General features: G+C 40.9%; 1 protein-coding gene across 3 annotated transcripts in view; it reads right to left on the bottom strand.

Moving 5' to 3' along the window:
* SETD2 (SET domain containing 2) overlaps window positions 1-12,974 on the bottom strand; it is a 150,587-nt gene that overhangs the window by 24,394 nt on the left and 113,219 nt on the right. For all 3 annotated transcript variants that reach the window (XR_003118090.1, XM_025375621.1, XM_025375622.1), the window contains one exon: window positions 3,428-3,562. Coding sequence is in view for 2 of the 3 variants with exons in the window: in XM_025375621.1 (XP_025231406.1) it covers window positions 3,428-3,562 (135 nt within the window). In the remaining variant the exon portion in view is untranslated. The remainder of the gene's footprint in view (window positions 1-3,427; window positions 3,563-12,974) is intronic.

Raw genomic sequence — 12,974 nt, 5'->3', positions numbered from 1 at the left:
TATTAGAAGAGAAGTCGGCCGGGCGCGGTGGCTCACGCCTGTAATCCCAGCACTTTGGGAGGCCGAGGTGGGCGGATCACGAGGTCAGGAGATCGAGACCATCCTGGCTAACACAGTGAAACCCCGTCTCTACTAAAAATACAAAAAAAAATTAGCCGGGCGTGGTGGTGGGCGCCTGTAGTCCCAGCTACTCAGGAGGCTGAGGCAGGAGAATGGGGTGAACCCAGGAGGCGGAGCTTGCAGTGAGCAGAGATCGCGCCACTGCACTCCAGCCTGGGTGACAGAGCGAGACTCCGTCTTAAAAAAAAAAAAGAAAAAAAAAAAAAAGAAGAGAAGTGACACCAGAGGACACTCGCAGAGAAAAGCCATATACAGCAAGAAGGTAGCCATTTGCAAGCCAAGGAGATAGGCCTCAGGAGAAACCAACACTGCTGACACCTTGATCTTGGACTTCCAGCCTCAAGAACTGTGAGAAAATTTCTGTTATTTAATCCACTCACTCTGTGGTATTTTGCTACGGCAGCCCTAGCAGACTAGCAATCACAAGAATATATACTCGTTCCTTCTTTCAAGCCTATTAATGAAGAATACTTTTTTCAGCTTTACCTTTACTTGCATAGTTAAAGAGGAACCTGAAGATCCCAGGCTCAGATAAAATGTGTTCACTTTTTAAGCAAATATGGGTCTTTGAGCATTCTTGCTTTGTGTATACTCTTCTTTACTCTTATTTCACCTAGCTGGGGTTTTTTGGCCCAGCTTACGTTTCAATTCCTCCATTACCCCATCCTTTAGCTTATAAAGTGACCTCTTTTCCCCAAGCTTCTGTGTCACTTAATATTCGAAACCATTTATATCTTAATAGTTTAAGGCAAAAAAGAAAAAAATATATATTCCAAACCATTTAGTACTTATTCCCAACACAAAACTCTATTTTTAGTGTAGTCATCATTTTCTCTTGTGACCATCATCTCTCTCTTATTTGAAAGATCAGCTTTAAGAATACAAATGGAAACTTATTTATGTTTGTATTAAAAATGCCTAGTCAGCCGAGCACAGTGGCTCATGCGGTCAGGAGTTTGAGACTATCCTGGCCAACATGGTGAAACCCTGTCTCTACTAAAAATACAAAAATATTAGCTGGGTGTAGTGGTGTGCACTTGTAATCCCAGCTATTCAGGAGGCTGAGGCAGGAGAATTGCCTGAACCTGGGAGGCGGAGGTTGCAGTGAGCTGAGATCAAACCACTGCACTTCCTCCTGGGCAACAAAGCAAGACTCCATCTCAAAAAAAAAAAAAAGCCTAGAAGGGCTCAACTCATAACAACTACTCAAACATCTGCTCTAAGTACGCATTATCTTATTGTCCTGTTGTTTCACATACAGTATTTTTAGTCCATCTTCACTAATCCTGTCTAAAGCCACCATCAATTGCTAGATTGCTATGAGAGCTTTCTCCAGAACTGTCAGTGTTCTAAAGTGCTGATTTGACCATGCTATTCTGTTTAGTTTTTCAATTGTTTCCCATGCCAACCTCTTATTTTCCACTTTATCCGAAAACAACAACACCACTTTGAGATTTCACCATATCCTCCTACATATGTTGCAGAATACCAAAAGCTTATCTTAATATTAAACATTGTATAAAATTTTTTTAAAAAACATTGTACAACATGTATAGTGAAGTATATCACACAATTCTACATGCCTAGTCCATGGTGACTGGTACAGTATCATATTCTAGTACAGGTTAAGCAGCCCTAATACAAAAATACAAAACATCTTGAGTGCTGACATGACACTCAAAGGCCATGTTCAAAGGAAATGCTTATTGGAACATTTCAAGTTACAGATTTTCAAATTAGGGATGCTCAAGCGATAATTATAATGCAGATATTCCAGAATCCATAAAATTCTGAAATGTGAAATACTTCTGGTCCCCTGAAGCTCAGATAAGGGATACTCAACCTGTAAGTGGTAAATACTAATAGATAGCTGGTCTAGAAAATTATTACTTCGGCCAGGTGCGATGGCTCACGCCTGTGATCCCAACACTTTTTGGGAGGCCTAAGCGGGAGGATCATGAGGTCAGGAGTTTGAGACCAGCCCGGCCAACATGGTAAAACCCCGTATCTAAAAATACAAATATTAAGGTCGGGGCGCAGTGACTCACGCCTGTAATCCCAGAACTTTGGGAGGCCAAGGTGGGCAGATCATGAGGTCAGGAGATTGAGACCATCCTGGCTAACACAGTGAAACCCCGTCTCTACTAAAAATACAAAAATTAGCCGGGCGTGGTGACAGGCACCTGTAGTCCCAGCTACTCGGGAGGCTGAGGCCGGAGAATGGTGTGAACCCAGGAGGCAGCGCTTGCAGTGAGCCGAGATCGTGCCACTGCACTCCAGCCTGGGCGACAGAGCAAGACTCCGTCTCTTAAAAAAAAAAAAAAAAAAATTAGCTGGGCGCAGTGATGCACACCTGTAGTTCCAGCTACTCAGGAGGCTGAGGCAGGAGACTCACTCAAACCCAGGAAGCGGAGGTTGCAGTGAGCCAAGATCGTGTCACTGCACTCCAGCCTAGGCGACAGAGTAAACAACAACAACAAAAAAAGAAAATTATTACTTCAAAAATTCATAGCAAAATATAAAAATACAAGGTCAGGGTAAACAACAAATAAAAAGGATCCTAGGAGCTTTTTTTTTTTTTTTTTTTGAGACACAGTCTCACTCTGTCGCCCAGGCTGGAGTATAGTGGTGCGATCTCAGCTCACTGCAAGCTCCACCTCCCACGTTCACGCCATTCTCCTGTCTCAGCCTCCTGAGTAGCTGGGACTACAGGTGCAGAGCAAAATATATATTAACAGAACTATATATTCCACAGAATTAAAAAAATTTTTTTTTTTTTACAAAATGGTTGAGTTCATGCCCTCAGGGTGCACAGGTGAATTTGGTGGCTATCCAAATTTAAAAACGGGCCGGGTGTGGTGGCTCATGCCTATAATCCCAGCACTTTGGGAAGCCGAGGTGGGTGGATCACCTGAGATCAGGAGTTCAAGACCAGCCTGGTCAACACTGGAAACTCTGTCTCTACCAAAAATACAAAATTAGCCGAGCGTGGTGGCGCGCACCTGTAATCCCAGCTACTCAAGTGGCTGAGGCAGGAGAAACGCTTTAACCCAGGAGATGGAGGCTGCAGTGAGCCAAGATTGTGCCACTGAACTCCAGCCTGGGTGACAGAGCGAGACTCTGTCTCAAAATAAGTAAGTAAATAAACAAACAAAATAAAAAAAAATTTTATTTATAAACAAACAAACAAAGAACATGTGAAAAAGAACCCAAAAATAAAACCCGAAACCAAACCAAACCAAAAAGAAAACCTTCTAAAGACAAAGTAGACAGTCAATGAGTTTTAACAACTGGAAATATTTCTTACTGGCTGCAAGGGCTGAGGCTGCCCTGGTGCAACTATTGTAGTCACTGCTGCGGCTGGCTGTACCACTACTCCTTGTGGATGAGCTGTGAAAATCTGTTGCCCCTGGATATACTGAAGACTTGGCTGGGCATAACTCTAAAAGATAAAATGAAGAAATCAATAATTTAAACTTTTGTCACTTTAATAAACAGACTGACTTCCAAGATGGCACAATCTTAAAGATATACCCATAACATTTTTAAATTTTTTAAATATATATTTGGACATAAATGTGTAAAACAATTTTTTTGTTTCAAACACCAAGGTTTCTGTTTTGACTAATTCCCTATTCATTTACTTAGATTTTACTTTATCATAAGAAAATAAAAAACTTTTTTTTCTTTTTATTGTTCATAGAAAGTCTCCAATTGTCTAGCTTTCAATGACATTGGAATGACATTGAAAATTAAACAGACAGTTTCTATAAGCAAAAAACAATGAAGTGTTGCTCCTGGGACATACAAGAAACAATGCCACACTGCTCTGAAGAAAGTCTTTTGCTACCAACTTGTAATAACAGGTTGTTTGGACCAGAAAAGGTCAAAGGGTGTGAATCATTGTAAATAAGATGATCAAATTTTAAGCTACCTTAAGCTACCTTTTGTGTTAGCTTTTTGTAGTCTTCTATAATAAAACTCCTTGGCAGAAAGACAGCAGAATCAATGCATCTGAAATTCTCACCACACACTAACTTATACAGTGTTCTATAATACAAGAAGCCCCTTAACATACATCATCTCATTTAGTGCTGACCACCATCAAAACCAGGTACTGCCTATACCTGGAGTTTCATAAGAAATAAGTACTATACTAGGGCTTATACCTACTCTGTAATTATTTCTCAAGCATAGAAAATCTGCTTAAAGAAGAAGAGGTGGCTAACCCGTTGAAACCTCGTCTCTACTAAAAAATACAAAAAAAACTAGCCGGGCGAGGTGGCGGGCGCCTGTAGTCCCAGCTACTCGGGAGGCTGAGGCAGGAGAATGGTGTAAACCAGGAAGGCGGAGCTTGCAGTGAGCTGAGATCCGGCCACTGCACTCCAGCCTGGGCGACAGAGCGAGACTCCGTCTCAAAAAAAAAAGAAGAAGAGGTGACAAGAAGACTGAAAAATAGCCTTGCTGTCCTAAGAGGTGGTGACTGCTAAGGAATTGAAGAGACATGTATCCTGTACTTAAGGAGAGATTTTGCTCCTATGGACTGAGATTCTAGCAGGTAAAATGATTCTGAAACATTAAATGGTGAGTATTCAAAATATAAAATATAACTCCAAATGATACCAGTAAAAACTCAAGTAGTCTGAACAGGCAATGCAGCTACCTAGCAGGTTTCTGGATGAGTAATTACTGACAGGACACAGGAAAAAGGAAAAGAATACCTAATCTGGTATTCTGGATCAGCTTAATCTACTCAGATAATAAACCAGACTGAAAAACGTTAATTGTTAAGGCAGAATTATCATCAGAATAGTATCACAAAGCCTGAGAGGAAAATGTACAGTCATGTACTGCTTAACAAGGGGGTACTTTCTGAGAAATGCATTGTTAGGAGATTTCATTGTTGTGGTAACATCATAAAATGTACTTTCACAAACCTACTAAGTGTATGAGGTACTTACATATCATACAGTGTACCTTCACAAATCTATTAGATACCTGGGCTTATATGGTATAGCCTGTTGTTCCTAGGCTACAAACCTGTACAGCATGTTTCTGTAATAAAGACTTGTAAGCAATTATAACGTAACAGTATCTATGTGTCTAAACACATTTAAACATGGAAAAGGTACAGTAAAAATACAGTATAAAATTTTTTAAAGCTGGGCACAGGGGCTTACGCCTGTAATCCCAGCACTTTGGGAGGCCAAGGTGGGCAGATCACGAGGTCAGGAGATCGAGACCAGCCTGGCTAACACGGTGAAATCCTGTCTCTACCAAAAATACAAAAAATTAGCCAGGCATGGTGGCAGGTGCCTGTAGTCCCAGCTCCTCAGGAGGCTGAGGCAGAAGAATCACTTGAACCCGGGGGGCGGAGGTTGCAGTGAACCAAGATGGCGCCATTGCACTCCAGCCTGGATGACAAAGCGAGACTCCATCTCAAAAAAAAAAAAAAAATTTAAATGGTACACCTGTATAGGACACTAACCATAAACAAAGCTTGCAGGACTGGAAGTTGCTTTAAGTGAGTGGTGAGTGAGTGAATACGAAGGCCTAGGACATTACCGTACACTACTGTAGACTATAAACACTGGGCTATATAAAGTTAGGTTACACTAAGTTTATTTATAAAACGTTTTTCTTTCTTAATAAATTAACTGTAACTTATTATAACTATTTTACTTTATAAACTTAAATTTTTTCAACTTTTTAACTCTTTTGTAACACTTATGTTAAAATACAAACACATTCTACAGCTATATAAACAACCCTCTTCCCTGGTTCATGCAATTCTAGAAGGAATCTTGCTCTGTCGCCAGGCTGGAATGCAGTGGTGCAATCTTGGCTCACTGCAACCTCCACCTCCTGGGTTCAAGCGATTCTCCTGCCTCAGCCTCCCAAGTACCTGGGACTACAGGTGCATGCCACCACGCTCAACTAATTTTTTGTATTTTAATAGAGACGGGGTTTCACCATGTTGGCCAGGATGGTCTCGATCTCCTGACCTTGTGATCCGCACACCTTGGCCTCCCAAAGTGCTGGGATTACAGGTGTGAGCCGCCACGCCTGGCCTATATATTTTTTTAAATAGAGTCTCGTTCTGTCACCCAGGCTGGAACGCAGTAGTGTGATCATAGCTTACTGTAGCCTTGAACTCCTGGACTGAAGCAATCCTCCCATCTCAGCCTCCCAAGTATGTGCTACCATGCCCAGCTAATTAAAAACAAATTTGTAGAAACAGGGTTTCGTTATGTCGTCTAGGCTGGTCTTGAACTCTTGTGTTCGAGTGATTCTCCTGCCTTGGCCTCCCAGACTGTTGGGATTACAGATGTGAGACAACACACTGGGCCAAATATTTTCTTTACTTTTTTTTTTTTTTTTGAGACAGAGTCTTGCTTTGTCACCCAGGCTGGAGTGCAATGGCGTGATCTCGGCTCACTGCAATGCAAGCTCCGCCATTCTCCTGCCTCAGTCTCTGAGTAGCTGGGACTACAGGCACGCACCACTACGCCCGGCTAATTTTTTGTATTTTTAGTAGAGACGGGGTTTCACCGTGTTGGCCAGGATGGTCTCAATCTCCTGACCTCGTGATCTGCCCGCCTCGGCCTCCTAAAGTGCTGGGATTACAGACGTGAGCCACCACGCCCGGCCCAAATATTTTCTTTGTATCCTTATTTTTATTCTATAAGTTTTTTCTAAATATATATATATATATATTCTTACATGTATAAACTTATAAGTTTATATATTTTTACATCTATTTATAAGCTTTTCTTATATATATAAACTTACTCTATAAGTTTTTCCCATATATATATATATGGGAAAAACATACAGTTTGATAGAGGAAACAGGACCAAGTATTTGATAGATCAATAAGGTATCTATACTTTACAATAATCTTTTTTTTTTTTTTTTTTTTGAGACAGAGTTTCGCTCTTTTTGCCCAGGCTGGAGTGCAATGGCGCGATCTCGGCTCACCACAACCTCCGCCTCCCAGGTTCAAGCGATTCTCCTGCCTCAGCCTCCTGAGTAGCTGGGATTACAGGCATGTGCCACTACCCCGGCTAATTTTGTATTTTTAGTAGAGACAGGGTTTCTCCATGTTGGTCAGGCTGGTCTTGAACTCCCGACCTCAGGTGACCCACCTGCCTCGGCCTCCCAAAGTGCTGGAATTACAAGCGTGAGCCACCGCGCCCGGCATATACTTTACAATAATCTTATTGTATATTTCAAAACAGCTAAAAGAGAATAATTGAATGTTTCTAGCATAAAGACAAATATTTATGGTGATGGATATCTCAATACACTGATTTTTACTAATTATATGATTATCACATGTACCCTGAAAATATGTACACCTATTATGTATCAACATAAAAAAACAAAAACTAAGACATAAACACACACATTACCCTACGCTTACACAAAGTCAGGATCATCAAGATGTCACAAGGCCAGAAGAATTTTTCACCTCCATAATAATTTTACGAGGATCACTGTCATAAATGCCATCTGTTGTTGTCCAAAATGCCATTGCATGGTACATGATTGTATTTATGTACAAGTTGAGCATAGATATTTCTGATTTCCCTAATCAGAAATCCTAAATGCTATAAAATATGAAACTTTTTGAGTGTTCACATGGTGCTCAAAGGAAATACTCACTGGAATACTTTGGATTTTGGCTTAGGGATGCTCAATCACTAAGTATATATAATGTAAGTATTCCTAAATCTGAAAAAATCCAAAATACAAAACACTTCAGGTCCGAAGCATTACAGATAAGGGATACTCAACCTGTACACATTTTCTCTCTCTCTCTTTTTTTTTTTTTTTTTTTTGAGACAGAGTCTCGCTCTGTCACCCAGGCTGAAGTGCAGTGGTGCGATCTCAACTCATTGTAACCTCTGCTGCCTGGGTTCAAGCAATTCTCCTGCCTCAGCCTCCTGAGTAGCTGGGATTACAGGCGTGCGCCACCAAGCCCACCTAATTTTGTTGTATTTTTAGTACAGACAAGGTTTCACCATGTTGGCCAGGCTGGTCTTGAACTCCTGACTTCAAGTGATCCCCACACCTCGGCTTCCCAAACTGCTGGGATTATAGATGTGAGCCACTGTACCTGGCCTATTTTCTTATCCCTCTACTCATACCATGTGCAAGTGACCATATTCTCTTGCCATGACCATTATTTGTCTCCCTACATTTTTTTTTTTTTTTTTTTTTTTCTGTGACAAGGTCTCACTCTGTTACTGAGGCTGGAATGCAGTGTTGCCATCGAGGCTTACAACAGCCTTGACCTCGTGGGCTCAGATGATCCTCCTGCCTCAGCCTCCTGAGTAGCTGGGACTACAGGAGCATGCTACCACATCCAACTCATTTTTCTATTTTTTGTAAAGATGAGGTTTTGCCATGTTACCCAGGCTGATCTCAAACTACTAGGCTCAAGTAATCCTCCCACCTCAGCCTCCCAAAGTGCTTAGATTATAGGCATGAGCCACCATGCCTGGCCAGTCTCCTACTTTTGCCCTTGACTCCTGCAATCTCTTTTACCCAGAGCAGCCAGTAATCCTCTCAAAACATCTCAGATCATGCTTTATTCAATTCTAACTACTTCAGTGGATTTCCACATTACTCAGTCTAACAGCCAAAAATCCTCTTAAAGCTCCTCCTAAGACCCTATTGTAACTTCTTTGACTTCATTTCCTACTACTGGTACCTTCACTTACTTGGAATAGAATAGATTTCATAATTACCTCACATATTCCGAGTGTGAACATTTAATATTCCGATATTCTGATTTTATAAAACAAGAAAAAAGCTAGTTCAAACTCTAATGTTGGGGAAAAAAAAAAAAAAATTCACCACGATAAAACATGTTATTTCTAGAGTCACCAGGAAGTCAATCATCCAAATGTACAATAGAAAACTGCTAATATTTTGGAGGACAAAATTTCTTTGGCCTTCATTGACAATATATTCATGAATAATTTTTCTGACAAGATCGGATGTTTAAGTAAGGCTCATTATGCAGACACTAGTATTTGATTCATATGGAATAAAGCTGTGGTTTAGAAGACCACTTCCAAATGCTGGCTGGGAGATAACAACAGCAGTATCTACTTATTTTTTAAAAAAAGACTTCTAGGCTTTTAACAGTATGAATTTGGTTTCTATAAACCAAGAAGGGAAAGCGATTTGCAGTATGACTGGAATAATGCAGAAGATATACACGTTTGTGAGACATGTCCATATTATCATGTGACTTATCTATTTGCTAAGGAAAAACCTACATGAGATTTTTGTTTTATTTTTTCTGAATCACAGAAAAATATGAATGTTTGTTTTTCTGTACCCAGGCTGGAGTGCAGTGGCACAATCTTGGCTTACTGCAGCCTCAACCTCCTGGATTTAAGCAATCTTTCCACCTCAGCCCTCCCAGATAGCTGGGACCACAGGCATGTGCCACCACACTCGGCTAATTTTGTTTACTTTTTGTAGAGACAGGGTCTCACTATGTTACCCAAGCTGGTTTCAAACTCCTGGGTTCAAGTGATCTTCCTGCTGCAGCCTCTCAAAGTGCTGGGATTACAGATGTGAGCCACCACGCCCAGCTGAAAAACCTGTATGAGATTTGAAGAGCACGCTCATTCAAATGACTTAAAATTACACAAATGAGGCCAGGCATGGTGGTTCAAGCCTGTAATCCCAGCACTTCGGGAGGCCGAGGCAGGAGGATCACCTGAGGTCAGGAATTCGAGACCAGCCTGACCAACATGGCAAAACCCTGTCTCTACTAAAAATACAAAAAATTAGCTGGGAGTGGTAGTGCACACCTGTAATCCCAGCTACTAGTGAGGCTCAGGCAGGAGAATCTCTTGAACCTGGGAGGCAGAGGTTGCAGTGAGCCGAGATTGCGCCACTGCACTCTAGCCTGGGTGATAGAGTCAGACACTATCTCCAAAAAAAAAAAAAAAAAAGAAGAAGAAGAAGAAAAAATTTTACAAAAATGCTAGTTTCTCAAATATATATCCGCTAGAAGTATCTTTCAACTGTGACTTTTTTTGGGGATGGAGTCTCGCTCTGTCTCCCAGGCTAGAGTTCAATGGTGCAATCTTGGTTCACTGCAACCTCCGCCTCCCAGGTTTCAAATGATTCTCCTGCCTCAGCCTCCCCAATGGCCGGGATTACAGACACCCGCCATCATGCCCAGCTAATTTTTGCAGAGATGGGGTTTCACCACATTGGCCAGGCTGGTCTTGAACTCCTGACCTCAGATGATCCGCCCACCTTGGCCTTCAAAAGTGCTGGGATTACAGAAGTGAGCCACCATGCCGGGCCTAAAATGTGCTTTTTTTTTTTTTGAGACAGAGTCTTGCTCTGTCGCCCAGCCTGGAGTGCAGTGGTGCAATCTCAGCACACGCAAGCTCCGCCTCCCGGGTTCTCGCCATTCTCCTGCCTCAGCCTCCTGAGTAGGTGGGACTACAGGGGCCCGCCATCATGCCTGGCTAATTTTTTTGTATTTCTAGTAGAGATGGGGTTTCACCATGTTAGCCAGGATGGTCTCGATCTCCTGACCTCATGATCCACCCGCTTTGGCCTCCCAAAGTGCTGGGATTACAGGCATGAGCCACTGCGCCCAGCTAAAATGTGATTTCTAATGGGAATTACAGAATAAATCTAAGAAGGTCCAATAGGTTTTTTTTTTTTTTTTTTTTTTTTTGAGACGGAGTCTCGCTGTGTCGCCCAGGCTGGAGTGCAGTGGCGCGATCTCGGCTCACTGCAAGCTCCGCCTCCCGGGTTCACGCCATTCTCCCGCCTCAGCCTCCGAGTAGCTGGGACTACAGGCGCCCGCCACCACGCCCGGCTAGTTTTTTGTATTTTTAGTAGAGACGGGGTTTCACCGTGTTAGCCAGAATGGTCTCGATCTCCTGACCTCGTGATCCACCCGCCTCGGCCTCCCAAAGTGCTGGGATTACAGGCTTGAGCCACCGCGCCCGGCCTGGTCCAATAGGTTTTAGAGGGAAAAATACAATTTTTCTGTCACCACTTCTAGAAGAATAAAAAAATCATTAAATTACTTTATATCTGAATCACTTCACTTTATATTAGGTCAGTACAAAAGTAGTTTTCGCCATTTTTAACAGTAAAAGCCATGACTACTTTTGAACCAACCTAAAATGAAAAATTACAGTCTAAGCACTCAAACTCTTGAGATGTAATTTAGAATAACTCTGTGAGAATAAGTCACTTATTAGTGTCACAAGACCACTACAAATTACATGACCTCTGTTAAAATTGAGCTTTTCTGTTTAGTATGCAGTTGTGTAAAAAAAATCAGTCACCTCTGATAACACAATTGCTCCAAATATTAAAGATACCGAATATGTAGATACACAGACATAAATGTATATTATATCATGTTACATATTACTTCACCACCAAGGTTATCACAGCTTGTGAACTCTGAGTAGCCATGCTGTATGGTTAACACTGGGCTTCAACAACACAGACTTCAAGGCTCCTAGAGGTCAGATTTTTAGGGCCAGACACCAGAAGGATGAACATGACCAGATGTTATTTCCTAGCCCATTACTGTCAATAATTTCCCCTCAATACTATTAAGGTAACTATGTGTATAACTGTAAGTAACCATCAAGGTATACGGTGCTTTGAATCTATCATTATTAATATCCCTTATCTTATGCAAATCAAAACCATCCTGAGGCATTCTGTTCATTTTATAGATGAGAAAACAAGGACTCAAGAATATTAATGCCTGTTTCTAGGATGCACAGTAAACGATAAACCAGGACTCGAAACACACACTAACAATATATTCTATGTTTCTCAATACCCCAAAGCCCAATATCATCTGATCAACTAATCTCACACAGTGAGGAATGGAAAGATAGTTGAACCATCACAGCCCATTTACCTACTACTTAAATATACACAAAGTAGATTAGGGAATCAGTAAGTACTTCTTGATAGGGACAGACTGAAAGACTAGAAGCGAGTAAACTGTGATGCTTGGCTCTTATGACTAACAAATAAACCCAAAATAATTTTTTTTTCTCATTGGGAAGGAATAAATGGATTTTATTTTATAATAAAAACCATATGACCAGTGAGCTCTTTACTGTCTTTAATGGATACCTTTCATTGCTGTTGCTTAGACTCTAGTGCTAAGATAGGACATATTTCAGGAATAGGAATAAGGAGAGACGTAAACCATTTTTACGGTATCCCTGACACATATTTTTAGGGAAAAACTCAAAACTAATGGCTTGGCCAAGAAAGAATATGGCTCATATCCAAGTCAAATTGACAGTAAAACAAAACCAAAACCCAAAACATTCTGTAGAAGGCAGAATTAAACATACCCTCTCCCTACACACACACACACACAAAATTCATACCTGATGACCAATAATGCCCATATTTTCACTAGCCTTCTATAACAATGTAACAGTCATATTAAACCAAACAACAAACAAAAAGCAGAAAAAAACTATAAGCATGTTTAATGGAATGCTATTTATAATTATGAAAAATAATTTTCCATTTAAATGACTACCCCCAGTGAAGTGGATGACTATATAAGCAAATAGGGTATTATACCCATTAAAACATTTATGTATGTGTATATATATGTACACACACATATAGTACAATAGTAAATAATATGAAAAAGTGGTTACGAATCATTTTAAGGAATTGAGTCAAATCTCTTTCCCCTACTCCAAGATCACACCACAGTGGTCCCCATATTTATCCCCTCTGGCTCCTCTTAAATAAAGTCTGACTTACTATCTTAAAAAAAAAAAATCATTTTAAGTAGGAAAACATGA

Source organism: Theropithecus gelada, chromosome 2 (genome assembly GCF_003255815.1).
Source record: "Theropithecus gelada isolate Dixy chromosome 2, Tgel_1.0, whole genome shotgun sequence".
NCBI lineage: Eukaryota > Metazoa > Chordata > Mammalia > Primates > Cercopithecidae > Theropithecus > Theropithecus gelada.
Note: the sequence above shows the minus strand (reverse complement) of the source record. Positions and strands in the feature narration are given on the sequence as shown.